The sequence below is a fragment of the Myotis yumanensis genome, unplaced genomic scaffold, assembly GCF_028538775.1.
Source record: "Myotis yumanensis isolate MYYU_CA2020_CCGP unplaced genomic scaffold, mMyoYum1.0.hap1 SCAF_14, whole genome shotgun sequence".
Lineage (NCBI taxonomy): Eukaryota > Metazoa > Chordata > Mammalia > Chiroptera > Vespertilionidae > Myotis > Myotis yumanensis.
In genome coordinates, this window is record NW_027223765.1 from 36373910 (window position 1) to 36399623 (window position 25714).

A 25714-nucleotide genomic window follows, 5' to 3' on the forward strand; every position below is an offset into this window, starting at 1 on the left:
TATCCCAAACTCACTGATTTAATCTTTTTATTAAAATTTCTCACAAATGTTAATGTTGTCTACCTATATAGTTTGCTAGTCAATCCATATAGGAGGCTAGTGGCTAACTTTATAAAAATCTATTAATACTATGCAACCAATTACTAATACAGGAATATTTTTAAGTAACTTACTTGGGAAATAGTTATAAAATTGGAAACCTTGGCTATTGGCATAACGAAATCTCTTTGGCATGCAAACCTCCCCCCCGAAAAAACAAAAAAAAACACAACAAAATGGGGGGGGGGGGCATGGAAGAAACACTATCCACCCTTCTCGATCTCCCACCCTCCATCTTTCGTTTTATATGGGAATAAGGCCAAAACTGCGTTAAATTCTAGACTACCCCAGAATATAATAATACATTGCTGCTTAGAGTAGCTTCATTTTAAGCCTTCCTCTTTAAGGAAGTCAGTAAGCAGTTAAGTTATCCTAAGTGGCTTTATGAAGAAATATACATGCTCTTTACTAATATTCTCAGTTTTAAGGAAGAAAACCACTATTAATCAGGGATGCAGTTGAACCCAGAGTTCTAGTACAGTTGCTTTTCTTTGCTGAAGGGGGAGAATCCCCGGGGACTGTGAAAATGGCAAGAGAAACAGGGGAATTAGAGCAACACCCACCTCACTCTAGAAGTGGCTGTGGGATCAAGAGTCTGAACTGGACCTGAACATATTCAAAACACCAGGATTTTTCCAGCCCAGACCCTAATCCCTGGTACTGCCTGGAATAGACTTGGCTTCTGGGGGTATGCTGCCCCCTAGGCCCCTTGGGTCTCTTTCGCTGGACTTTCACATCCTTGTGTAGTGCCACTTCGTCTTGAAAGGTAGGGGGCTTCCACTTCCTTTCTGTAAGCAAGGAAGATTGGGTACAAGGGAGGTAAAAGGACAAGAGGGGTAATCTGTGAGCAGGGGGAATCTCGGACACTTAAAAGAGAAGGGATACAAAAGGCTAAAATCTTTTAAACTGTGAATAATATATAAAGTTTTATAACGAAGGCCTACCTTTATTGCCATTTGGCATTTAAATTCTTCAAGAATTGAGAGTCTATTTTAGGGATTGGACTTTTCGACAAACTCTGAATTCCTAAAGCTGCTCTTAGCTGAAAAAAAAGTTTGGTACCACTGATTTTGAAGGTCCTCTTTCTAGGCAATGAATATTATAAAAAACAGATGACACTAACTTTCCATGTTTTCTGCCCCATATAAGGTTTAAGTAACCTGCCCATATAAAGTTTCAGCCCCTTTACTCTAGAATAATGAGAAGTACATAGGAAGAGGCCTTCAAGGAAAATCAGTTGGAGAGAACTCCTCTTTATCTCCATCCACCAATTCTACAGAAGCAGGTAGTGACACCTACTTTATTTCAATCTTCCCCACCCATCAAAACAAATAAAAATGTAGTCACTACTTTGCAAATTTCATCCCATTTAATTATTTACTTAGAAACCTCCCCCCCCCCATTTTTTCCCCTCCCATATTCAGCTTCTATGGGAGAAAGGGTCTAATGTTATTTATAGTGGGCTAGGCTTGGGTTCAGAAAATACTACATGTTTATTATTAGATGCCCACAAGTTGTCTCCACACAAACTGGTAATTCACCTACTAGCTAGGAAGAAGCACTTACTCTGATCCAGCAGCCATATCTGAGTAGGATGTATCTGGTGTGGTGACTCCCAGAGGGATTGCAATGCTCATGACGTCCAACACAGCAGAAAGTGGAAATCACGGGGTCCAATTAATGGAGACTGGCCACTCTGAGAGTGGGGGTGAGCTGTAGAGCCTCAACCAACATGTTATGGACATGAGGAATCCTGCCATAGCAAAGGAAAATATCTAGTAACCAGATAGTTCTTTATATTTATCCTAAACATTTTTTCCACTTTTTGAATAAGCCTTTTAAAGGGATAAATATAAAATAAGTACAGCAAGAGATCTACACATGTCCCATGTTTACTATGCACTTCATTAATGAGGTAGCAAAAGTTATGCTTTCTTTTCATTTCTATTTTATTTTTCCACCTTTCAGATAAAGAGAAAGTAATAGTTTGTCCAGCTCACTAATAAGCACATTTCCCCCACTGTACGACATCTCATCAAACGAAATTTTTCAGTAGCCTGAGACCTAACAATTTTAAAGATATAGGCTGGTTAATGGAAATGTCAGTTTAATTTTTTGACAATTCAAAATCTTCATTTAAACCCTGCTCCCTCCGCCCACCACAAACAAATGCAGTTTTTCCAGCAGCCAATGTTATTTCTTTCAAATTAAATATGATAAAAGAGATCAATTTGTTTCTATCTGACTAGACACAGCTGTTTCTTATTGCCTTCTTTTGTTATAGAACACACTCTTCCTTTTTTTAAAAAAAAAAATTTATTTTTACTGATTTCAGAGAGGAAGGGAGATGAAGAGGGAAAGAGAGAGAAATATCAATGATGAGAGAGAATCATCAATCGGCTGCCACCTTACACGCCCCACACTGGGAATTGAGCCTACAACACAGGCACGTGCCCCAACCAGGAACTGAACATTGACCTCCTGGTTCACAGGTCGACACTCAACCTCTCAATCATGCCAGCCAGGCCTCTTTTCTTTTTTAAAACCATTTTTAACTGTAATTTTGGGAGAAGATGCAGTTTATTTTAACAACTATATTTGTGAGGTAACATCCATTGCAAGGTATGAATAAAAACATAAACCATGAAGAATACAGTTTCATGATAAAGGTCAGAAAACTTTGTATGGAAAAGCAGTGATGATACCTTGAGAGTTGGTGACCATAACCAGTGGAATTTGAGAACAGAAAGACTCACAAACTACTGAAGTGTAAAAATGCAAAAGTAGATTAAGATATTTGGAGGTATGGTGCAAAGGGAAAAAAGTTTCCTTTGTATGATTTTACATTAATGGTTTTATATTGCAAAAAAACCCATTAAATACAACAAAAACATTAAAAGGATGAAATACAAGCATTTTGTGTGGGAAGAAAGTCATGTTAAAGACCCAGATTGATAAAGATTTCTGTAAAAAGACTGCAAAGAGTCATGATTGATATACTGATTAATGGTAAATGAAGATGGTAGAAAATTCAAACGATTATTTATACTTAAAAAAATATGGCATGAAAAATATTTAATATTTTAAATGGTAGACAATCTGAGATGCTTCAATCTTATTTTGATATATGAAGCAAATTAATATGGGTAAAAAACCCAGTTGTGAACAGTGAATCAATCCAAGATTTTTAAGAACGCATAAATTGTATTACTCTTGTGTCATTTTAGAATGCTAGAATAACTATCAATTGAGCAGTCCTCCCAGGCACCTACACTTCGCAAGAGCTTCATCTCTCCAATGGATCTAGGACTCTTCAAATATGGATGTGGCAATAGATCTGGTTCTACTCAACAGAAGGTGACATATTGCTAAGACTTGAGACTAAAATGAAAGGGCAAATCTTCCTATCTATTGCTTCTTCACAACTCATAAAAGTGACTAATATAACCTTTTGCCTTTGAGCCCGTTATACACATAAATGTTTCCTTTCCCTAACAATATATCCAGACAGAGATTTAAGCAGTACAGCCTTAACAGTCTCTGGAAAATTGAAATAAAAATCTACAATGATAGGAGAACACATCAAATAAGCCCAAAGGGCAAAACATTAAATACTGAGGATTGTTGGCTCAACTTTCGCTACTTTTAGTATTACTGTATAATTCGAATTAAAAATAAAAATAAAAAAGCCCCCATACTGCCTGGCTCGATAATCAAAAATAGAGCCTGATAATAACCATACCTTCCCTGACCAATACAGGAATCTGAATCATGTATTATATTTTCAGTAAAGAACAACAAAAAAAGTTACTCAGCACCATTAAAAATCCTCTGTCACAGCCATTATTACATGCCTATAAACAAAGTAGGCTTTTAGATAAAAAACAACTTAGCCCTAGCTGGTCTGGCTCAGTGGTTGGAGCATTGGCCCGTGGACTGATGGGTTCTGGATTTGATTCTGGTCAAGGGCACATACCTTGGCTGCAGGCTTGATCCCCACCCTGGTCAGGGCCCAAGGGGGAGGCAACCAACCGATGTCTCTCTCTCTCTGTCTCTCCCCCTACCTTCCACTCTGTCTAAAAATCAGTAGAAAGTATCCTTGGATGAGGATTAACAACAAACAAACATTAACAAAAAACAACTTATAAATCTACATTGATAGTTGTTATTTTTCTGTGAATAATTTTTAAAATATATACTAAAAAGGAAAAGATGAAAAAATTACTTCAGGTATCTCCCTAATAAATGAATAATTAATAGATTCCTTAATGAAATCCCACCCCAGCTAATTTTGATAGTCGATAAATAACTTTAAGAAACATTATTAACTATGAATTTATCTTTTCATGAATTGCTCCATTTTCCTTTTGTCTAGTTTTACATAACTCTTCTAATCTTCTAATGAAAGCAATCATAGGTTATAATGCCTTCTCAATACCCGGGCTTCTTAATTAAAAAAAAAAAAAAAGTAACAAATCCAACTTTTTCATGTAACTCTGAGGACAATTCCTTCCTTAGATAACACTTTTCAAAATGTAACTATTAAAATTTTAACTATAAAGAACTTTTAACAGATCATCTATATGCAATATTTTCTTATAATAATGGCATTAGTTTTATAAGCCAAGACAACAGATTCCTAGTATAGTTTACTAAGCCTAGTAGTTATAGCATTTATTAACCTATTACATAGTTTGGAGATGTGTCCTAGAGACTGAGAAGAATTAACACTGTCTCCGGGTGAAACAATTTTAAGATACTTTTTACTTACTTGTTAATTTGTCTCTCTATAAACTCTATGAGGATAGTGGTTTTTGTGCTTTTATCCCCTGTTGTAGTTCCAATGTCCAGAACAGTGCCTAACACATAAAGGGTTTCCAAAAAATATTTGCTGAATGAATTTTGATTATTCTTATCTCAATATATGATTTTATCATTCATTAAAATACAAAAAAATAAAACAAATTAAAATAATTTATTTGGCTCAGTCACCTTTTTATAGACCTCTGAATATGAAGTCCCAAAAAATTATGTCAGTAGCTCTGAAGACCTAGAAAAAGTTGAGACACAAATTAGTATAGAAAGAAATAACATTGATAGACACTGTCTTGTTTAACATCCTATGATCCAATTAGTACTCTCTCTCATTCTATATATATTTACTTTAATCCTCACCTGAGGATACGCTTATTGATTTTAGAGACAGAGGAAGGAGGGAGAGGGAGAAAGAAATTTTGTCTTTCTATTGACCCGGTGCATGGATTCGTGAACATTGAAAGGAAATTAATTAGAAGGTGGCCAGCGGGGTGGGACTGGGTGAGAGGGGCCGGAGACACCTTGGAGCCAACTTCCCGCAGTCCCTCCCCAGCGGGCTGCACCTGGGATCAAACTAGCCACCTAGTTTATGCCCTGAGCAGGAATCAAACCCGTAACCTTTTTGGTATATGGGATGATGCTTCAACCAACTAACCCATCTGGCTGGGGCTCTAGTGCTAAATTTTTATCATTTAATCTTTACATCATTTTTTTTTCTTAAGTGATAAATATTTTATTATGCCACTGGATATTCCTTCTCTTTCCTTCAAATTAGAATTATCTCCCATTTCTCAAGGGATACCTTCTTTTTCTCCCAGGAAGTGTTTCTTTCCTCCACTGACCCCTTCCCAAATTCAGAGGCTTTTCTTTAACCAAATGTCAAATTTACTCTCCAGTCATACAAGAATCTACCATGGCCCAATAAATTCATATTATTCCTTTTCCCCTCCCCATTCCATCCCACTTATATCTTCTTGTCCTACTACAGAAAAAGATTGACAAATGAAAGTAATTTCTATGTGTAGTCAACTCCGTAATAGAAACACATAGAAAAATAAAGCTGTAATCAACTTTCTGCCCTCCGAAAAAGGGAAAAGAAATAGGTGATGACCTAGGACTTTTTTGGGGAAAAAAGTGAAATGTAACATTAGCCAGAAGTGAAAGAGCTGTTAATGGTATTTCAGTTACCAAGGAAAGGAAATGTACTCTATGTTATTTTACAAATTTCCAACTTATTAAAAATTGGAAAAGAAACTATTCTGTAGAAACAATTCACAAAGAACATATTAGGAATTATAAAAATAAAAGGATGAAGGTAACAGTAAAAGGAACAACAACAACAAAAACACACAAAGAACTCAAAACAGATATAGACTCCTCTAGCAGCAATAAATAAGAAAGGTAAGGAAATGACAGAAGGAAAAAAAGAAATAAGTCTTAGTGCACAGCAGGAGGAAAATGAATGCATTTCAATTTAAGTATTTCCAGAACAATCCGTCAGAATCCACAGAAACACTAGTATGTTCTCGAATTCAGAAGCAGAATCAGCCTGCCTCCCAGTACTGACTACTCCTTTGAGAAGTCACCATTTACATAAAGGTTCTTGGGAACAGGCTACTAAATAGAACATGTCAGAAATAGTTTATAATTACTCCTATCTTTTTAATTGTGTTCAGAAATGGTCAATAGTCTTTGTAAAAAAAAAAAAGAAAAGGAAAAAAAAAGTCTTTGTATTTGTCATTATGACAGTCTCTTCTCTATATGACTTTACTTGCTGAAAGCACAAGACCTGTGTAATCTGTATAGTTACTCTCAAAAGACAGTGTTTTAAGAATAATTCCAACAGAGATTTAGAGAAAGAAATTGCATCAGCCAGGTGAACCGGAAGCAGCTGGGAGACAAGAGTCCAATAAACAGACAATTCAATGAAAGAAAATTCAGAACAAGTCTGCTTCAGTAATCCTGTGAAGAGGACTGGCAGGAAGAGGAGTGCTGCTTCAGAAAGAGAACAGGCTTCATATGCTTCAGACTGTCTTTGTACTGAGGCTGTGGACCTTGGCCATTCTCCCAGAAATGATGCAATCCTGATGAACAAGATCTGCTGCCAGAGAAACAATTGTTAACAGCCTATGCAGACAGCAATTAAGCCAAGAAGCAATCTCTGATCAATTTCACAAACCAACAAAAAGCCAAATCTCTTCCCTCAATTTTGGTTTCTGACAAAACATGTGGGTAAATATATATTTAGATATATATATGACCAAGCCATTTTCTCAAAATGTCCCTCGTCTTTTAATTCCTTTGGCTTTACAATATCTAAGATCCATCATTAAATTTTAATTAGAACACTGAGACCATTTTTACTATGAATATAATTTTCCAAGCATATTAACAACAAGGTATTTACAATGAAATTTTACATTTGTTTTCCTCACTCTAAGAAAACCTTTGGGAGGTAATGGTTTTCCTAAATATAAAAATTACTTTGGAATCTAGAGCCCAAATATGAGATTTCAAAGTAAGGACAAATATGCACACCCAAAAAAGGTATATTTTAGACATCTTTGAAACTACAGGAAACTCTATGTTAAATGTGTTAAAGAAAAACAGAAAATTTCTTCTTACTTAGGCTGACAAAAGAAGTAGATTGAGTAATATCATTACACTGTAATGCCTACTTTTCTCAAGGGCAACAATATTATTTCAGATCTTACAGGAGGGTTAATAACTATTTTCATCCTACTAGCCACAATTTACTATTTTATTTTATAATCTAGCTCTGAAAAATCCTCAATTTAAAATCCTCCATAGATTCTTCATCTCCTAGGCCTCATTTCTTTTTCAGAGCTTTATCAGGTTGTTCATAGAGTATAGTTATAAAATTATTAGGATTTTTCTCACTTACTAAATAAAGAACTGCATACAGTAAACTTCAGTTCTCTAAACTCCAACTAGCTACAATTAACCAAATTTCTTCCCTTAAGCAATAACCCTCACACTGAGATTCACTAGAAACAAGCACCTAAAATATATCCTGAAATCAATAAATTCAGACCAACCTACCTCTACATTTAAACTATTAAATAATGAAAATTAACAGATATACAGAATAACAGATAGACAGAAGTCATAAACGATCTTTAACTCAATTAAGGAGAAGAGAAAAAACATGCCAGAAAAACTTTCAATTAGGATTAAAAGAAAATAGTCACTAAGTTTAAGATTCAATTTCTGATTCTGTTATATATGTAAGTTGAATTTATTCTTAAATACTTCTATAATTTCTTTCTTTTTAGTAACTTTACAAAATGATAAAAGGGAGATGGGAAAAGAAGGTTTTTTGGTATGATTACCACCTTCAATTTAATTTTTAAATCACAGAAAAAAAATACAACAAATATATGAACGCATTTTATCTACATGACCAACTTGCTTGAGAACTAATGTGGCAGCTGTATTATATGCTTATCTTCTATCTCCAACCAAAATTAAAATACTGAGTGTTTGTACTGTAACAGTTTTTTTCCTTGGGAAAATAAAAAAGTACTATATATTAAGGGTTAGGAAATTTGAGTTCTAGCCTGCAACTTAATTTAAGTTTGGTGTTTTCAGAAAAATAACTTTTTATAGATGAACCTTAAATTCCTCAAAGTAAAATTTTCATTAGGCTTTTTCTTGCTCTAAATTTCTATGAATCCTGACACTGCCTTATGCAATGTCTCAAAGTCTCAGTTTTCTCATCTGTATAATAGAAAGAATAATACCTGTCCTGCTGACTCAGGTGTGTATGGACTATCGTTTATAGTAAATAAGAGTTTAAATGGCTCTTTGGAGTCTTTAAATACATGTGAAGATAAGCTGCTACTAACAACATGAATATGGGTAAAAATGTTTTTCTCTTCTTCAACAGTGTGTTATTTCAATCTTGTAACAGTAAATAATGTGAGAAGACTATATGTGGAAAACATGAAAAAACAAGCAAAACCCAACAGTTTAGGTGAGATAAGTAACAAGCATTAGAAGATATAAATCTGTTAAAAAGTTCGTATAATTGGGATTAGTACAAATTCTAAGTTAAGCTTACAATTTGTAGCAAGTTAATGAAGGCAGAGTACCTAAGAGAAGTTCAGGGCTGAAAAGAAAAAAAGAAAAAAGAGAAACATTGGGGCAAACAATTAAGAGACTAAAGAAATATCATGATTTAGTAATTTAGGGCCAAGATAAAGTTTTCCTTTTTCCCCCATCTCTTCTGCAACACTTGTTTATCCCTTGGCCACTTTGCCTAAATTTATATTCCCTCTAGGGCAGTGGTTCTCAACCTTTCTAATGCTGCGACCCTTTAATACAGTTCCTCATGTTGTGGTGACCCCCAACCATAAAATTATTTTCGTTGATACTTCATAACTGTAATTTTGCTACTGTTTTGAATCGTAATGTAAATATCTGATATGCAGGATGTATTTAGGTGACCCCTGTGAAAGGGTTGTTCGACTCCCAAAGGGGTCACGACCCACAGGTTGAGAACCCTGCTAGGGGCTGCTGGACTTGGTACAACAAACCCATTACTAGAATAGGAGGCAATTAAAACCCAGTTTTAAAAAAACACCCCTATTTTATAGTCCATAGCATGAATTTCTTTAGTCATGAAAAATTTTATTAATGGCAATATTATGGAGGAAAGACATACTTAGTTGTACTTGGAGGGGAGGGGTGATAGGACAAGAGTACATGCCATAAATAATGAAGCTAAATACATACTACACTTTTAAATTGTTTTAGGTTGACATTTTACTTATTTTACTTATAACTCGTATTATTTTACTTATAACTCGTTCAAAAATAATAAATACATATATACTGCTAAACTAAACAAGGATGCACAGACTATTCTTAATAAGAATTAGAATGACATGGACTTTGATTTACCTCTTTAAAGGGCGATATTCTCAAGACTTTTTGAAGGTTCTGTCCTACTGTGTTTGGAGCCTCAGCATATGCTTTAGAAACATGTACCAGACTAGATAGGAAAAGAACCTCTCATACCTCTACATTTGCCTCCTCTGTCCAAACCGCTTTCATTTTCAAACACTGAAATGGGAACCAGATTTACTTACTCTAGAAGAAATGGGTTATGCACATTTATAAGGCATTAATATCTGTTACACTTTCTGTAGTTTAGGTAAAATTTCTTAAGTTGATAAAAAATTTAGAGTTTTAGGATAAAGTCTAATTCATTATTTTATAGATGAAGAAACAGACTACATATATTTTAACTGTAAGAAGTCACACACACAGTGGTGGAGAGTTCAGAAAAAAATTAGGATTTAACATATAGTTTCTATTTATTAAAGTAATTAATACTTATTTTAGAGAGCTACATCTGAATTAAAACAAAAAAAACTGTAAAACTCAGCACCAATTATTGGTGCTGTGTTAGACAAACAAATCCACATTAAAATTCTTGACTGTTTTGGAATTTATATTATCTAGATTTGCCAGTTTTTCTGCATTCATTCATTCAACAAACATAAAGTAAATACTATTTATAAAAGCTATGTTATGTGCTATTTTAAGATGTTTCTCTTATCCAGAGAGGGGAAGCAATTTGCAAACTCTTTAGGTTTGCCTATGTGCCAAGTATTGCATTTTCACAACCATGAAGGGGAAAAACAATCCTAAAGTATGCCTTTACACTTAATGAGTCATTCTGAAGAGAAAACATCACCCTCCCTACAAAGAAAGAAAATCCCAAAAGCATCCCATCGTTTATCACTGACACAGAGGAGTCTCTTAGGGAAAGAGATTATTTTATAAATCTCTTAAACTATTTAGACAAAACTTACTGATTGGTCTCATGGAAAATTCTATTAAGAATGAAGGACAATGGGCAGCAAGAACCTGTAAAATACAGATGAACAGAACCTGACCGTACATGTTCTGTGATTATTTGGCAGACCAGGTAGGTAAGTATATAGCAGTAAGGGCATTTAGAGCTTAATAATTCTAATATGTCCAATCGGATTCCCCTCACGTCCTGATAGCTGAATCATTAATCTTATTATTTAAAAACTGCTTGTAAAAATTATTCAAACATCACAAAAGCATAAAATAAAGTGAAATTCTTACAATTCCATTTTCCAAAGATATTCCAAAAATAAAATAACCCTACTGTTCTGTAATCTGCTTTGTTCATTTAGTAGTAAGTTTTAGACATCTTTCTATATTCAAAGGAGATATACAAATTTACTTCTTCCTGTTAAATGATGGCACGGTATTTTATCCCATGGATCTACCGTAATTTAAGTCAGGCTTCTGTGGGTTGATGTTTAGATTGTCGCTAATTTTCCATGACACACACAATGCTGCACTGAATGGTTTGTGTATACATATCCTATGTAATAAAAGCCTAATATGCAAATTGTCCTCTCGACTGGGAGTTCTGCAGGGAGTTCAACCACTTGCTATGACGTGCACTGACCACCAGGGGGTGGTGCGGAACATGGCGGGTGTTGGTGACTCGGCACTGGCAGAGGAGGCGCTGCAGGCCCTAATGTGCCCAGATGAGAGTGGGACCAGGGCGGGATGGTGGAGCAGGTGAGTGGGCAGCGCCAGGCTACGGTGGGTGTAAGACACTGGTCGCTGGGTGGGGCCTGATCGCCCCTCCGATTTGATTACCACGCCACCACCAGGCTCCCATGCACTGAGGGAGCTGTGCAGGGGCCCAATGCCCTGCCGATCTGATCGCAGGGTGACCAGCGGGGGCGGTGGGGGGCGGGGCTGCTGCCCTGCTCCCTCAGCACCTGGGTGCCAGGCAGTGGCGGGGCAATCGGGCCGCACAGGCGGTGACCAGCAGCAGCAGCAGCAGGGCTGCCACCAGGCTCCCTCAGAGCCTGGGAGCCGGTGGGGCCATCAGTTTGGCGGGGCGGGCAGGCAGCCCAGGAAAGGGAGGCCCCAGCTGGCAGCTGGCAGTCACTAGGGACCCTACCTGTGCATGAATTTCATGCACTGGGCCTTTTGTGTGTGTGTGTGTGTTTGTGTGTGTGTGTTTGTGTGTATACTTTTGTTTATACATGTGCACAAACATTTCCTTAAGACACATTCCTAAAAGTGGACTGCTAGAATGGCATGAGCATATTTATTAGCGATGCTGAACCACCTCTCAGAAAGTAAAAACCGTATTACACTCCCACAAACATAGTGGGAAGTCTACATTTTTTCATAAGTTTTTAAATACTTTCAATTCTTTCCTCAGAGTTTTTCTTAGAAGATTCTACATTCTAAAAGAAACCCCAAAAATGAAAATTAATTGTAAATACTCAACATTCTATTACCAAACTACTCACCAGAAGCTATACTGATAATAGAATTACTCAGAATAATTTGTAATTTAAAAAGTAATGGTGATGAAAGACATAAACTAAAAACATTGATATACATGTTAGGGCAAAAGTAGGTTTATAGTTGTTCGTATGGAAAAAGACTTACGGGTTATGATTATTATAATAGCTTTATTAACGCAAAAGAATGCACAATGTCACAGTGCATTTATGTACAATCTCGTAAGTGGCTGGAATTGCTGGCCTTCATTATTTACATATTCTTGTAGTCTACTTGCTATACTCAAACACACTTGAATACAGAGTTCTTTGTCATCAATAAACTTACTTTTGCCTACTCCTGTACAGTGTTTGGTCTATGCATAAAACGAGTCTATTTTTACTCATACAGTAGATTCCTGAGCAAAATGAAACCTTTGGAATGGTGAGTAGTACATTATTTTCCTAGAGCATCTATGATGGTTTGTTATGAGACTCAAGAACTTCAAGAATTCCCATCATACAAAACATCAAAATATTGTAAAACTTTTCTCTGATATCTTAATATAAAAAATGATTAAGCCTCTACACGGATGCTAATCTTTGGTCCAGTTTCAGTAAACATTTCAGCTGTATTTAGGCCAAAATTCTCATTCATTAATTCTTATAATAAATTAGCCCCAGGACACTGACAAAATAGTACTTTTTAGTTAATGAATATAACTGGAATAGTAAGCTGCTCCAAATCCTTATGCAAAAAAATAATCACAATTATATATTATGCTAAATTTTCTGTTATTTTATTCTACTTTAATCATCTCTGTGGGTTTTCCTGTCATATCACAGTTTGACCCTAAATAAAGCCCAGAATTCTAGCACTGAATAAAGTAAAACACTAAGTATTTTAGCATTTACCTGTTATTTTCCCTCTTTGTTGAGAAGTCTTCTATTTACAAACTTATTTTTTACTGAGTAAATATTTCTAAATGTTGAATTTTACTGCTTCTGAATACTATATTTCATTTTCTGGTACTTGGTAACCAAGTACTTAGTGTGCAATATAAAAACTAAGACATCTTTTTTAAAAAAAATATTTTTATTGATTTCAGAGAAGATGGGAGAGGGAGAGAGAGATAGAAACATCAATGATGAGAGAGAATCTTTGATCGGTTGCCTCCTGAACGCCCCACACTGGGGATCAAGCCCTCAGCACGGGTATATGCCCTGACCGGGAATTGAACTGTGTCCTCCTGGTTCAGAGGTAGATTGCTCAACCACTGAACCACACCAGCTGGGCCAAACTAAGACATCATAAAAAAAAAAAAAAAATCCTATACCCCAGATTATGAGAAATCTCTTATAGACCACCAATAACTTGGTTTCCAATCTTTTGGAAAAAAAGGAGTTTTTTAAAAGTGCAAAAATTTTGGGGTGGGGTAGGAGAAATCAATGGAGGGGATCAAAAGGTAGAAACTTCCAGTTGTAAAGTAAGTAAGTCATGGGGATACAACATACAGCATGGTGACTACAATTAATACTGTACTGCATACCTGAAAGTTGCTGAGAGTAGATCTCAAAAGTTTATATCACAAGAAAAATAATACTTCTGGTAACCATGTAAGGTAAAGGATGTTAACTAGACTGTTATGATCATTTTGCAATGCATTTGGACTGAATCATTATGTTGTACACCTGCAACTAGTACGTTAATTAACCTACTTCAATTGAAAAAAATTTTTTTAAACGAGGCCACTGAGTGGGCCCTAATCCAATATGATCAGTATCCTTATATGAAAAGGGAATTTGGAGACATAAAGAGACACTAAGAATGCATGCACACAGAGAAAGGATAATGGAAAGAGGCAGCAAGAGGGCAGGTCACCTGCAAACCAAGGAGAGAGGCCTCAGGAGAAACCAATCCTGCCAATATCTTAATCTTGGACTTCGAAAAGTGCAAAATTTTTTATTTGTTGATTAGGAAAATACAGTAAAACAATATTAGATCCTTTGCAACTGGGGCTCCTGGACCACAAAGTACTAGCATCCATGAATAATAATTAGACAATTGACAATACTTCTGTACCATATTCTTTCATCTTATATCCTTAAGAACCATTTTTCGTTTAGCCATTACAGGACTACATGATAACTTATACCCAGATAAATACATCAAATGATACTTGGGTAACAAAAAACAAAAACAAAGACAAAAAAGAAACAAAAAGAAGACTTCTACTTAAGAAGGTATCCCCTTTGACCTAATGGGCCAAAGGACCAGAAAGCCCCTGTTAAAGCAATGTGGTCTTCATGATCATCTCTGAATTCTAAAAAAATATTGCATGGCCCATGGCTCTTCAATGAGTTTAGGATTTCTTAAGAATCCACTAAGAGTCAATATTGTTTCACACTGAAATTCCAATTCTTTCCCCATTTGTTTATTAAAGCAAGAAGGAAACCCACTAGGCTTCCATTTGCTCTAGTATCAATATTCAAAAATTGATTCTTAGTATGAGCATAACTACCTTGTTACTGTTTTTCTAGCTAATTTCAAACTTTGAACACACATACTTACAGGAATTCCTACCAACCCTTCTTTGGTGAACTGCTCAAAGGAGACAGTATTTGCCTAATCTCTTCTTTGAGGAGATCTATAATAAAATTTATTTGGCTATCAGTTTATAACAACATAGAAATACTAATTTACAAGCCAATGTTTGGGAGCTGCTTGTTACCATCCCTTATGCTACCAAAATACAGATTCCTTTAGGAATTCTTATCTGGCTTCTAGACCTGTTATTAATACCTTCCTTTAAAAAAAAAAAAGCATTTTCTTTTGGAAAAAAATTGAGTTTACCAAGCACAATTTAGAGTGTATCTATGTCAAGTTAATACAAATAAAACTAAGTAGGCTACAATCTTTAGTAGCAAAATTATTTGAATTTTCAAAACTAAAAATGAGTGGGAGGCAACCAATCGATGTGTCTCTTTTACAAAGATGTTTCTCTCTTTGTCTCTCCCCCTCCCTTCCACTCTTTCTAAAAAAGTCAAGGAAAAAATATCCTCTGGTGAGAATTAACAAAAAATAAATAAAAACTGAAATCACTGATCATCGATAATAAAAGCATAATATGCTAATTAGATCCGACAGCTGAATGACCTTCTGGATGAAGCAGGGGCTGCGAGGCCCGAGGCAAGCCGCCACAGCTGTGAGGGCCAAGCCCCATACCCGAATTTCGTGCATTGGGCCTCTAGTTTCTTTATAAGAAAACAAGTATGCTCACAGTGGGCATTGTGGTGGTACTCAATTTGGCCCAATAGATCAAAGGACACACCTTTTTAGGCCCAAGAAGAACAGAGTCTAATAGCTAGTTGGTTGCTTAGCAATCAAATCCTAGGGCACCTATATTTCTTAACCTTTTCGAAGAGTGATCACAGACTTCTATTAGACTCTGATAAAGACCATGAATATTTTCCTCAGAAAAACACTGATAAACCTTGTAAAACTTCTAGGGATTCATAGGCCCTTGTTCTATAACCCTTCCTGAACTGCAGCCAGACTCGATATAGGGAGCCTGCAACTGACTGACTTATAAGGAAGGTATGGGTGACTGGAAGAGGCTCATTAACTTTTTTTTTTAATACCAAAGATAATGAATAATCACTCTAGTAGGGGATGATGCCCAATAAAAAAATATATTTTTTTCCTTTCTTTACCCAGATCCAGGAGCCCCATCCAACTTCAGGCAAAGAATCCTAAAGTAAAAACTGCCAAAACTTAGATGGGTAGCAGTACCCAAAGTCAGGAGGAGAGAAAAGGGCAAGATTATACTGGTGAAGGTGGAAGGCTTTTTAAATAAAATAGGGAATGTGGTATAATGAAAAGATTCTGGAATCATAAGGAGTTGACTCACCCTATTACTAGCTATGTGACCACTCTAGTTCAGTTTGTTCATTTGTAAACCATCCCACTGCACTATTTTGAGAATTAAATGACATAACATTCATAAGAGAACCTAGCAAGATATTTGACACATTGCAAGCACCCAACTTTTGATATGCTGGGTTACATTAAAGAAGTAGAGAAAATAAGAAATGTAAATAGGAACCACTTTCCTACTTCCAAGCCAATAGTATGAAGTACAGGAGAGGAATTTACAGTTTGAGTCCTTTTAGTAATCCGCCAAATCCATTAATACTAAGATTTGCCAACAGTTACAGAATAACCTGCACCCTAAATAGCCTATTAATTTTCTTAGAGAAATCTTGACTGGCACTGATTTGGTATTTATAAGATACCTTTTCAGATATTCAACTATTTTATAAAATGAAATCTATTGTATACTAAACATACTATTAATTTCCCATTTGCTTCTTCAATCTTCCTGTCAGGAATACCTTCCAGAATCTGTGTATACCTCTTTAAAATATTAACATTTCCTCTTAGTATAAAGTCATTATATACCTACGTAGCCACTCTATTTTCCTTTTGATTGGAAGTATGTGATAGCTATAAGAGAAATTGGGTTCAGAGGGCAAGTCGCACTGATGGGGAGAGACTGAAAAATCTGATTATGTTTACTTGCCTGCTGTAACAAGTTTAAAGTTTTAAACTTTAAAACATTTTATTATGAAAAATTTTAAATAAGTATAAAGTAAAATTTTATAAAGAACTTCATTTACTTACTATTTCAACAATTATCAACTCATATTCAATCTTGTTTATCTGTTAACTCTCCTCCACTCTAAAGCAAACACCAAACAACAAATTTCAACATTTAGGACATACCTCTAAAAAAGTGTACATTTTAATTCCTGTTTTGTTTTGTTTTGTGGGGAAGGGAAAGATAACATTAGCCCACCATTTGTTCTTTCCTGGAACTCCCCATATCTAAAATAGTAAGTTAGAACCCTGGCCAGGTAGCTCAGTTGGTTAGAGCGTCATCCTAATACGCCAAGGTTACAGGTTTGAGCCCCAGTCAGGGCACATACAAGAAGCAACCAGTGAATGCATAAATAAGGGGAACAACAAATAGATGTTTCTCTCACTGTCTTCCTCTCTCAAATCAATAAACTAAATTTTAAAAAAAGGTAGGTAATATAAGGTATAATTAAAAGATTCTGGCTGGAATCCTAAGGACTTGTCATCCAATCTGAATTCATTTTGGCATTCCTCAATCTCACTGTAATCCTAACATATTAAAAACAAATAAAACTGCCCTGGCCGATGTGGTTCAGTTGGTTGGAAAGTCCTTCCATACACCAAAAGGCTCTGGGTATGATTCCACGTCAGGGCACATACCTAGGTCTCAGGTTCGATCTCATCAGGGCAGGTCGGCTAGTTAATATTTCTCTCACACATAGATATTTTTCTCTCTCTTTTCTCCCTCCCTCTCTCAAATCAATAAACACATCCTCGGGTGAGGATTAAAAGAAAGAAAGAAAGGAAGAAAGGAAGGAAGGGACGGAGGGAGGGAGGGAGGAACCTTCTAAAACATTATAGAGGGAACACTTCCAAACTCATTTTATGAGGCTAGCATTACTCTGATACTAAAGCCAGACAAAAATACTATAAAAAAAAGGAAAACTACAGGCCAATATCCCTGATGAACATAAGATACAAAAGTCTTCAACAAGATATTAGCAAAATGAATTCAACAGTACATACAGTAAAAGGATCACACATCATGATCAAGTGAGATTTATTCCGGGGATGCAAAAATGATTCAACTAGCCTTAGTTGGTTTGGCTCAATGGATAGAGCATTGGCCATTGGACTAAAGGGTCCTGGGTTTGATTCCAGTCAAGGGCACTTACCTAGGTTGCAGGCTTGAACCCCAGCCCTGGTAAGGGCGCACACGGGAGGCAACCAATTGAAGTGTCATTGATGTTTCTCTGTCTCTCCCCCACCCCTTCCACTCTCTTTAAAATTCAATGAAAAAATATTCTCAGGTGAGGATTAACAACAAAAAAGGTTCAACCATCCAAATCAATAAATGTGATGTACCACATTAACAAAATGAAGAATAAAAAACAAATAGATGAAGAAAATGTATGACAAAATTCAACATTTTTTTCATAAAAACTCTCAACAAATTGGATATAGATAGAATGTATCTCAACATAATAGAACAAACACACAGCTAACATCATGCTCAATGGTGAATAGCTGAAAGCTTTTGTTTTAAGACCAGGAACAAGAATATGATGCACACTCTTGCCATTTTTATTCAAATAGTACTGAAAATCCAGAGCAATTAGCAACAAAAGACCTCCAAATCAGAAAGAATAAAATTCTCTCTTTGCAGATGACATGGTACTACATCTAGAAAACTCTGAAGACGCCACCAAAAAACAGACTAAACAAATTCAGTAAAGTTGCCGGATAGAAAATCAATAAACAAAAGTCAGTTGCATTTTATACACTAACAGAGAACTACAGGAAAGAATAATAAAGAAAACAATCTCACTTACAATAGCACCAAAAAGAATAAAATACTTTAGGAATATATTTAACCAAGGAAATGAAAGGAAAAATATTCTGGGTTATCACCAAAAAGAGATAATAAATGCTAGATAGGATGTGGATACAAGGGAACCCTTGTACACTGTTGGTGGGAATGGAACTTGTACAGTCACTATGAAAAACAGTATGGAGGTTCCTCAAGAAATTAAAAATAGAACTACCATATGATCCAGCAATTCCACTTTGGGGAATATATCCAAAAGGGGGAAAATCACCATCTGGAAGAGATAACACCTGGACTCCCATGCTCACTGCAGCACTATTCACAATAGCCGGGGTATGGAAACAACTTAAGTATCTGTCAAAAGATGAATGGACTAAGAAAATGTTATATCTAGCTATTTACCTACAACAAAATATTATTCAACCATAAAAACAAGAAAATTCCGCCATGAGACAACATGGATGAACCCCGAGGGCATTATGCTAAGTAAAGTAAGCCAGACAGAGAAAGACAAATACTGCATGGTATTACTTATATGTGGAATCGTTGAAAAAAAAAAAAAAATCAAATTTACTACTATAGAAACAGAGAGTAGAATCGTGTTTGCCAGGGGCTGAAGGAGAAATGAGGAAAGGTTAGTAAAAGGGTACAAACTTTCAGTTATAAAAACTAATAAGGTCTGGGATCTAATGTATAACATGGTGACTCTAGTTGAGGGGTTGGGGAACGTCCGGCCCTCAGGTTGTATAAGGCCTGCAGTATCATTGGGCCTAAAGCTGCCAAGGCATTAGGGGTGAGTTAATTATGTTTGACAAAATATGACAGACTAATTTTTAAGCTGATTAATTTTGTATGGCCCACGAGTGATGTTATAAATATCAAAATGGCCCTTGTCAGAAAAAAGGTTCCCCACGCCTGCTCTGGTTGATAATACTGTATGTACTAGAACTGTATGACTGAAATTTGCCAAGAGATTAGAACTTAAAGATTCTCACCCCTACAAACAAGAAAGGAAACAAATATAAGGGATTAATGTGCTAATTAACTTACTTGCTGGAATCCTTTTACAATGTATATGTATATCAAATCATCATGTTGAACACTGTAAATATATTATAATTTTATCTCAATAAAGCTAAGAAAAGCAAACAAACCAAAACAGCTAAACTAACCAGCAACCTGATGGTAAGAAAATGTTTCCTTTCAAGCTCCCTTACCTATTAAGTCTTTTTTTTTCTATGAAGTCTTTTAAAAAATATATATTTTATTGATTTTTTTACAGAGAGGAAGGGAGAGGGATAGAGAGTTAGAAACATCGATCAGCTGCCTCCCACACGCCCCCGACTGGGGATGTGCTCGCAACCAAGGTACATGCCCTTGACCGGAATCGAACCCAGGACCCTCCAGTCCGCAGGCCAACGCTCTATCCACTGAGCCAAACCGGTTTGGGCTCTATTAAGTCTTTTTAATATGAATATATTTATTTGGTAAGCACTGGCACATTGTGAAGCCAGAAGCCTCAAATTTTAGTTAGACCCTGATTATTCCTTTGTTAACAGTTGGTTCTTTTCATATAACTAATGGAGTCATGAAAATGAGGTGCTGTATTTACAGCATGTAATAAGCACTACTTACCCTAAGTAAGGTGCATATAGAGTTTAAAGAATTGATCAAAATTTCGTAACAATAACAATTTTCAAATAAAAGCTAACATTTATTGGATGCTTATTTTTGTAGCAACCACTGTTCCCTCAATCACTTTACATCCATTAGTTCATGTGATGCCCACATCATCTTTATGAGGAAGGTAATATTCCTACTTAGCCAAAGAATTAAATTTGCCAAAGAATTACTCACCAAAGCTAAGAAACTTGCCAAGGCCAGAATAAGAAAACTGCAAACTAAAATCTGAACCCAATTGCTTCACCATATGAATAGCCTGATTTAATAGTTTTTAGCCTATAATATAAATATATCATATTAGAATGTGACATATATTGCTGAACTATGATACTGCAACTTCTTTCAGCTATTAGAATAAAAGAGACATTATTAAACAGGTTTCAGATTTAATTTAAAACTTATAAAATCAAGCACTCTGAACTTTAAATGACTAAGTTAAAAAGTAGATTACATTCTTTCTAAGATAATATCTAAATTTCAGATCTAAATTTCTTAAATTTTATTCATTCAAGAAATGTTAAATGACAGCGTTCTATTACAAGTAGAACCAGTGTCCCAAGTGTTAGTCAGATTTAAGTGTCTGAAATCATCAGAGATGAATGGAAAATTATCTAACATTTCAAGAGAGATTAGGAAGTGTCCTATCTTGACTGTTTATATTAAGGCAAGAAATTGTGGTCACCAGAAAAAACCCAGAAAAGTCAGTGTTCCTCTTCCATGGCCTAAAAATACTTATTAGTTACTGAAAAATCTAGAAGCAGATACTTTTAGTAAATGAACTTAAATGCTTCTTCTGTTACAATAAAAGTACCAGGATAAAAAAAGAAACACTGTAATCATGAATAATCTGTTAAGTCTTACATATAGGGACAGAAAGGGGACAGGGTGGAAAAGACTAGAAGTCAGATTTCTCTGTACACAGATATAAATTTCACTTAGTAACCACATTTTATGTAATTACAAAACAAAAAGCAGTACCTGAAAAATCTGAAATGACTAAAAAAATTTACCTCTGTGTATCAAGTTGGTGGCATAACCACATAGAGAACTATTCCAAGTGATTTTAAAACACTGTAATCTGACCGTATTTTTTAGAGGGACATATCCTAAGGTCAAAAATAAACAACTCCACTTTCCAGTATCATACTGTTCTGAGATTCTAAGACTGTTTTGCATGTATTGTGGGATAAATCAAAGAGTAATTACATTGGTGTTAGCAAAAATTGGAATTTTGGCTTTGGGGAAAGATTAGGATTATTTAAATATCATATAGTATTGAATTCAAAATAAAAGTTATCAAACAAACACCAACAACTGAGATTTAAAAAAAGAAACAAAGAGAGCAGAAAAGAAACCACTTTTTAGTTCTGTCCATTGAAAAGGTCTAGAAACAAGAACCAAACCAAGAGCAATGGAACATCTTGTCATATGAGAAAGCAAAGAACCAACTAAAAAAACAAACAAACAAACAAAAAACAGCCAGGTACTGATTGAGAATGAGGAAAAAAAACTTAACACATAGTGGACAATCACGCGAATTCTCGCTTCACATTACACAATGTTTTACAAAGTATCACACTTTAAAAAGATATTAGCTTGTAAGAACATGTAATAAATAACTTCAAAATGCAATGGATATTTAATTTTAAAGCATGCCTTTAACATTTATGTAAAATGGTTTTGTACTCGTTCAATAGAAATTTATCTGGCTACTGAGTAAAGCTAGCAATAAAACTACTGGTCCGCACACAATGTGTTAAGAGTCAAGAGCCAATTGTGGGAAAATTTGAATGTCAAAAATAATAATTACAAGGGACTGAAACACATAAATATATTTAAAACCACAAATACACAATAATGCCCTGGCTGGTATGGCTTGGTTGGAGTATCATTCCATACACCAAAAGGTTGCAGGTGTGATTCCTAGTCAGGGTGCGCATGGGAAGCAACCAATCAATGTTTCTCTCTCTCTCCTTCTCCCTTCCTCTCTTTGAAAATATGTCCTCGGGTAAGGATTTTTTAAAAAGTACACAATAATAACGCTTCATTGATCACCTTTGGAGGTTGCTAGGTTACCAAACATTATTTAGAAAACTAGTAAGGGGAAAAACAGGCACCAATCTTGCCTTTTGTATTCAAATGCATCTTAGGGTAAGCAAATAATTACAGAAAAAAATGAAGTAGTGATAAAATATCACTACTTCACAATCATCCTATATAATAAAAACCTAATATGCAAATTGACTTAACGGCAGAATGACTGTGCCAGCCACCCCTCTACCCCCCCCCCCCCCCCATCGCCCCACAGAGGGAGGCAACTGGCAGCGGCAGCAGGGGGTGGTGCCGGCGAGCAAGCGATGCCAGGCCGGCCAAGGCGGGTGCCAGCAGGGGACCCTGATCACCCAGCTGGTCGCCCCCCATCACCAGCCAGGCCCAGGGACCCTACCCATGCACAAATTTTGTGCATTGGGCCTCTAGTAATGGAAATAATCTGGGCCTGTTGTTCTCAAACTGTGTTTTTGGAACTCCTGAAGTTCCCCAGATTCTTTCAGGAAATATGGGTGATCTTTCCCTTTTCAACTACTTATCTGTGTGAGAACAAATTTTCTTCATATTCTTCAACCAAAACAAACACAAATTAAATGCAGAAGGAGCTATGAGAAAACTGTTGTCTTTCATTAAGCCAGATAGATAGATACTAAGGAGATTTGGAAAAATGGAAAATAATGCCACTTAAAAAAATTAGGTATTTTCCACAAAAATCATGTTACTTAGGTAAGCAGGATTTGTTACTGTTATTTTAAAATCAATTGATAATTAAGATTTTTTTTTCTCAGTTTTAAATCTGGTAAATCTTGATATAACCCACACAAACAAAAGGTCTTTGTCTTTGGAGCCTTTAATTTTTTAGAGTGTACAGCTTAAGAATAGCTGATCTAGGCAATAAATATCAATAGCTGCTTAACATCACATAGACAAGTAGGTATTAGGTAACTCTCAAGGAAATACATAGTATTCTTATAAAAGTGTACTTGCAATTGATCTAATCACTATTTACATGCAATATGGACGTGTGTGGGTTGTCATCTTATAGAATACTAGGGGACAGTGCATGAATTCATGCACCTTGAAAGGAACTGTGGGCTGCGAGGTTGCGGTGGGCACGGAGGCAGTTCTCAGCTCCTCCTCCATGCCCCCACCCAGCCTCTCCTGCCATGGCCCCGGTCCCATTTGCCAGCAGCCCCGCTTGCACCTGCTGATGGCAGAGAGACTGGGGCCAGCGCCAGCAGTGGGTGCGAGTGGGGCCAGTGCCGTCAGCAGGTGTGAGCAGCGGCTACTAACCCAATCACCCCTCAGGAGCAGGGGGAGGCGGAGAAGCCCTCAGAGGCGATCGGGGCCAGCAGCGGATTCAAGCAGCAGCTTCGGTGCCGGGTGCAAGCGGGACTGGCACCAACACTAGGTGTGAGCGCCGGGCAGGACCAAGGTGCATGGGAGCAAAGAATTTTCAGTAACTACCAGAGGCTTGCCCCGATGACAGCAACCGGTGCCCCGCCTTGGTCTGGTGCCCCTGCTCAGCTGCTCCACCATCCCACCGTGGCCGACACCCGCCATGTTGCGTGCTCTACTGCCTGCTGCCGATGCCCGCAATGGTCCACGTGCGCCCCCTGGTGGTCAGCACATGTCATAGCAACCAGTCGTTCCGCCGTTCCGTCTAATTGCATATTAGGGTTTTATATAGATAGATGTTAAGTGACACCATGTACATGCAACCTCCAACATCCAAAGAGTAGGAACTTTACAAGATGATAAATTCCTTTAATAAGTGTATTACATTATATGAAAAGGAGAGTGAGAGAACCTATAAATTAGAAAGACTCAAATTTATCAACCAAATGCAATGTATGGACCTTATCTTGGTTTAAATAAAATCCAAAAGGAGTCCCCTTTTCTATTCTCTCTATTTTGTTGTATTTGGACTTTTTCATAATAAAAAAATTTAATCAAATATATATCTATCCCCTCCCTTACCAACTATAAGGAAAAGCAAAAGGCATCCTAAAAATCACTCATGTAAAAAAGGGGGTTCAGGAGGACAAAAGATAAATCCTTGCAGCGAGAATCAGAAGAACTATATAAAAGACAAATAAATGGATTGCTATGTAGTGACAATAAGACCCATGATCTTTTGTAATTAGGACAAGCATATAATTTATGGTCCAAATTGGGACATTTTTGAGAAAGAAGTGCCATTACTAATTATTCAGTAGTCATAAACCAGGGCTGTCCCAGGGAAACCAAGACATATGGTCACTCTATCTGTAAAATATTCAAATTTAAAATCATTTTCACAAAAGATATTCAACACAATCCTTTGGGTAACTACTTTCCACAGGAACATATTCCTAATATTAAGTTTTCAGAAAAACTAAGGTATTCTACAAAAAAAAAACTTTTCATCTCTTGCCTGGCACATAGCTATTTCGTAAAGATGTCTACTTCTCTTCTTATTGCTCAGTGTACTCTGCAAACTTCCAGCAATTCCTTTTCATGATAAACTATAAGTGGAAAGTTACACTAACCCAGAACCTTGCTTCTCTAAAAATACATGTCTTCCCATGGGTCTTCACACAGGCCCAGTTGGATTCCTATTCAATTTATGAACGGATACTTTATTCCTAGCAACACTTCAAATCTTAATAGCCTAGGGATTAACTAAGGAAGACTGAGGTAAAAACATCTGGGTCAGACCAACCAGCCTAGGCTCTGAAGTAAGAAGAGCCTTGGAGCTGGCATTATTACCTATTTGGTCTAAGTGGAATGGCTACAGTAACTTCAGAACTCCATATATGATATGTCAGCATAATTTTCATTTTTTTTTTGGATTTTTAGTAAATATTTTAAATTAGTGTTTATATAATGTGCCATAAGGTAACTACCCGTTCAATCTGTGAGTACTTTATGCCACTTCATAAGTTTAAAAACATTTGCCCTGGCCAGCGTTGCCCAGTCAAGGGCATGTACCTAGGTTGTGGGTTTAATTCCAGGCACCCCGATGGAGGTGGGGGCGGGGGTGGAAGGCATCCCCCCCCTCTAAAACTCAATGGAAAAAATATCCTTGGGCAAGGATTAACAAAAAGTTAAACTTTTAAAATAAAAGTAGCCTAAATATGCAACAATTTGGTACAATTTTAGCCTCATCCTACAATGTGCATTGGCATCATGACAATCTACCCTTATTTTGTTCTATTACTAATCTATGACATTAAAGTTCTAATTGCCATAAATAAAACTAAAATTATCTAGCAATAACAAAAATAAAAGGGGACTTCAAAA

General features: G+C 36.3%; 1 protein-coding gene across 13 annotated transcripts in view; it reads right to left on the bottom strand.

The window, feature by feature from the left end:
• SETD5 (SET domain containing 5) overlaps positions 1-25714 on the bottom strand; it is an 83333-nt gene that overhangs the window by 48386 nt on the left and 9233 nt on the right. For 9 of the 13 annotated variants that reach the window (XM_070390677.1, XM_070390675.1, XM_070390673.1 and 6 more), the window contains exons 2-3: positions 5092-5149; positions 1666-1852 (exon numbers count right to left, since the gene is read on the bottom strand). In XM_070390677.1, coding sequence (XP_070246778.1) covers positions 1666-1736 — 71 coding nt within the window. In that variant the 5' untranslated portion in view covers positions 1737-1852; positions 5092-5149. Of the gene's footprint in view, positions 1-662; positions 888-1043; positions 1142-1665; positions 1853-4870; positions 4959-5091; positions 5150-25714 lie in introns of those variants that run through there. The other 4 variants (XM_070390664.1, XM_070390665.1, XM_070390663.1 and 1 more) reach the window with 4 other exon arrangements.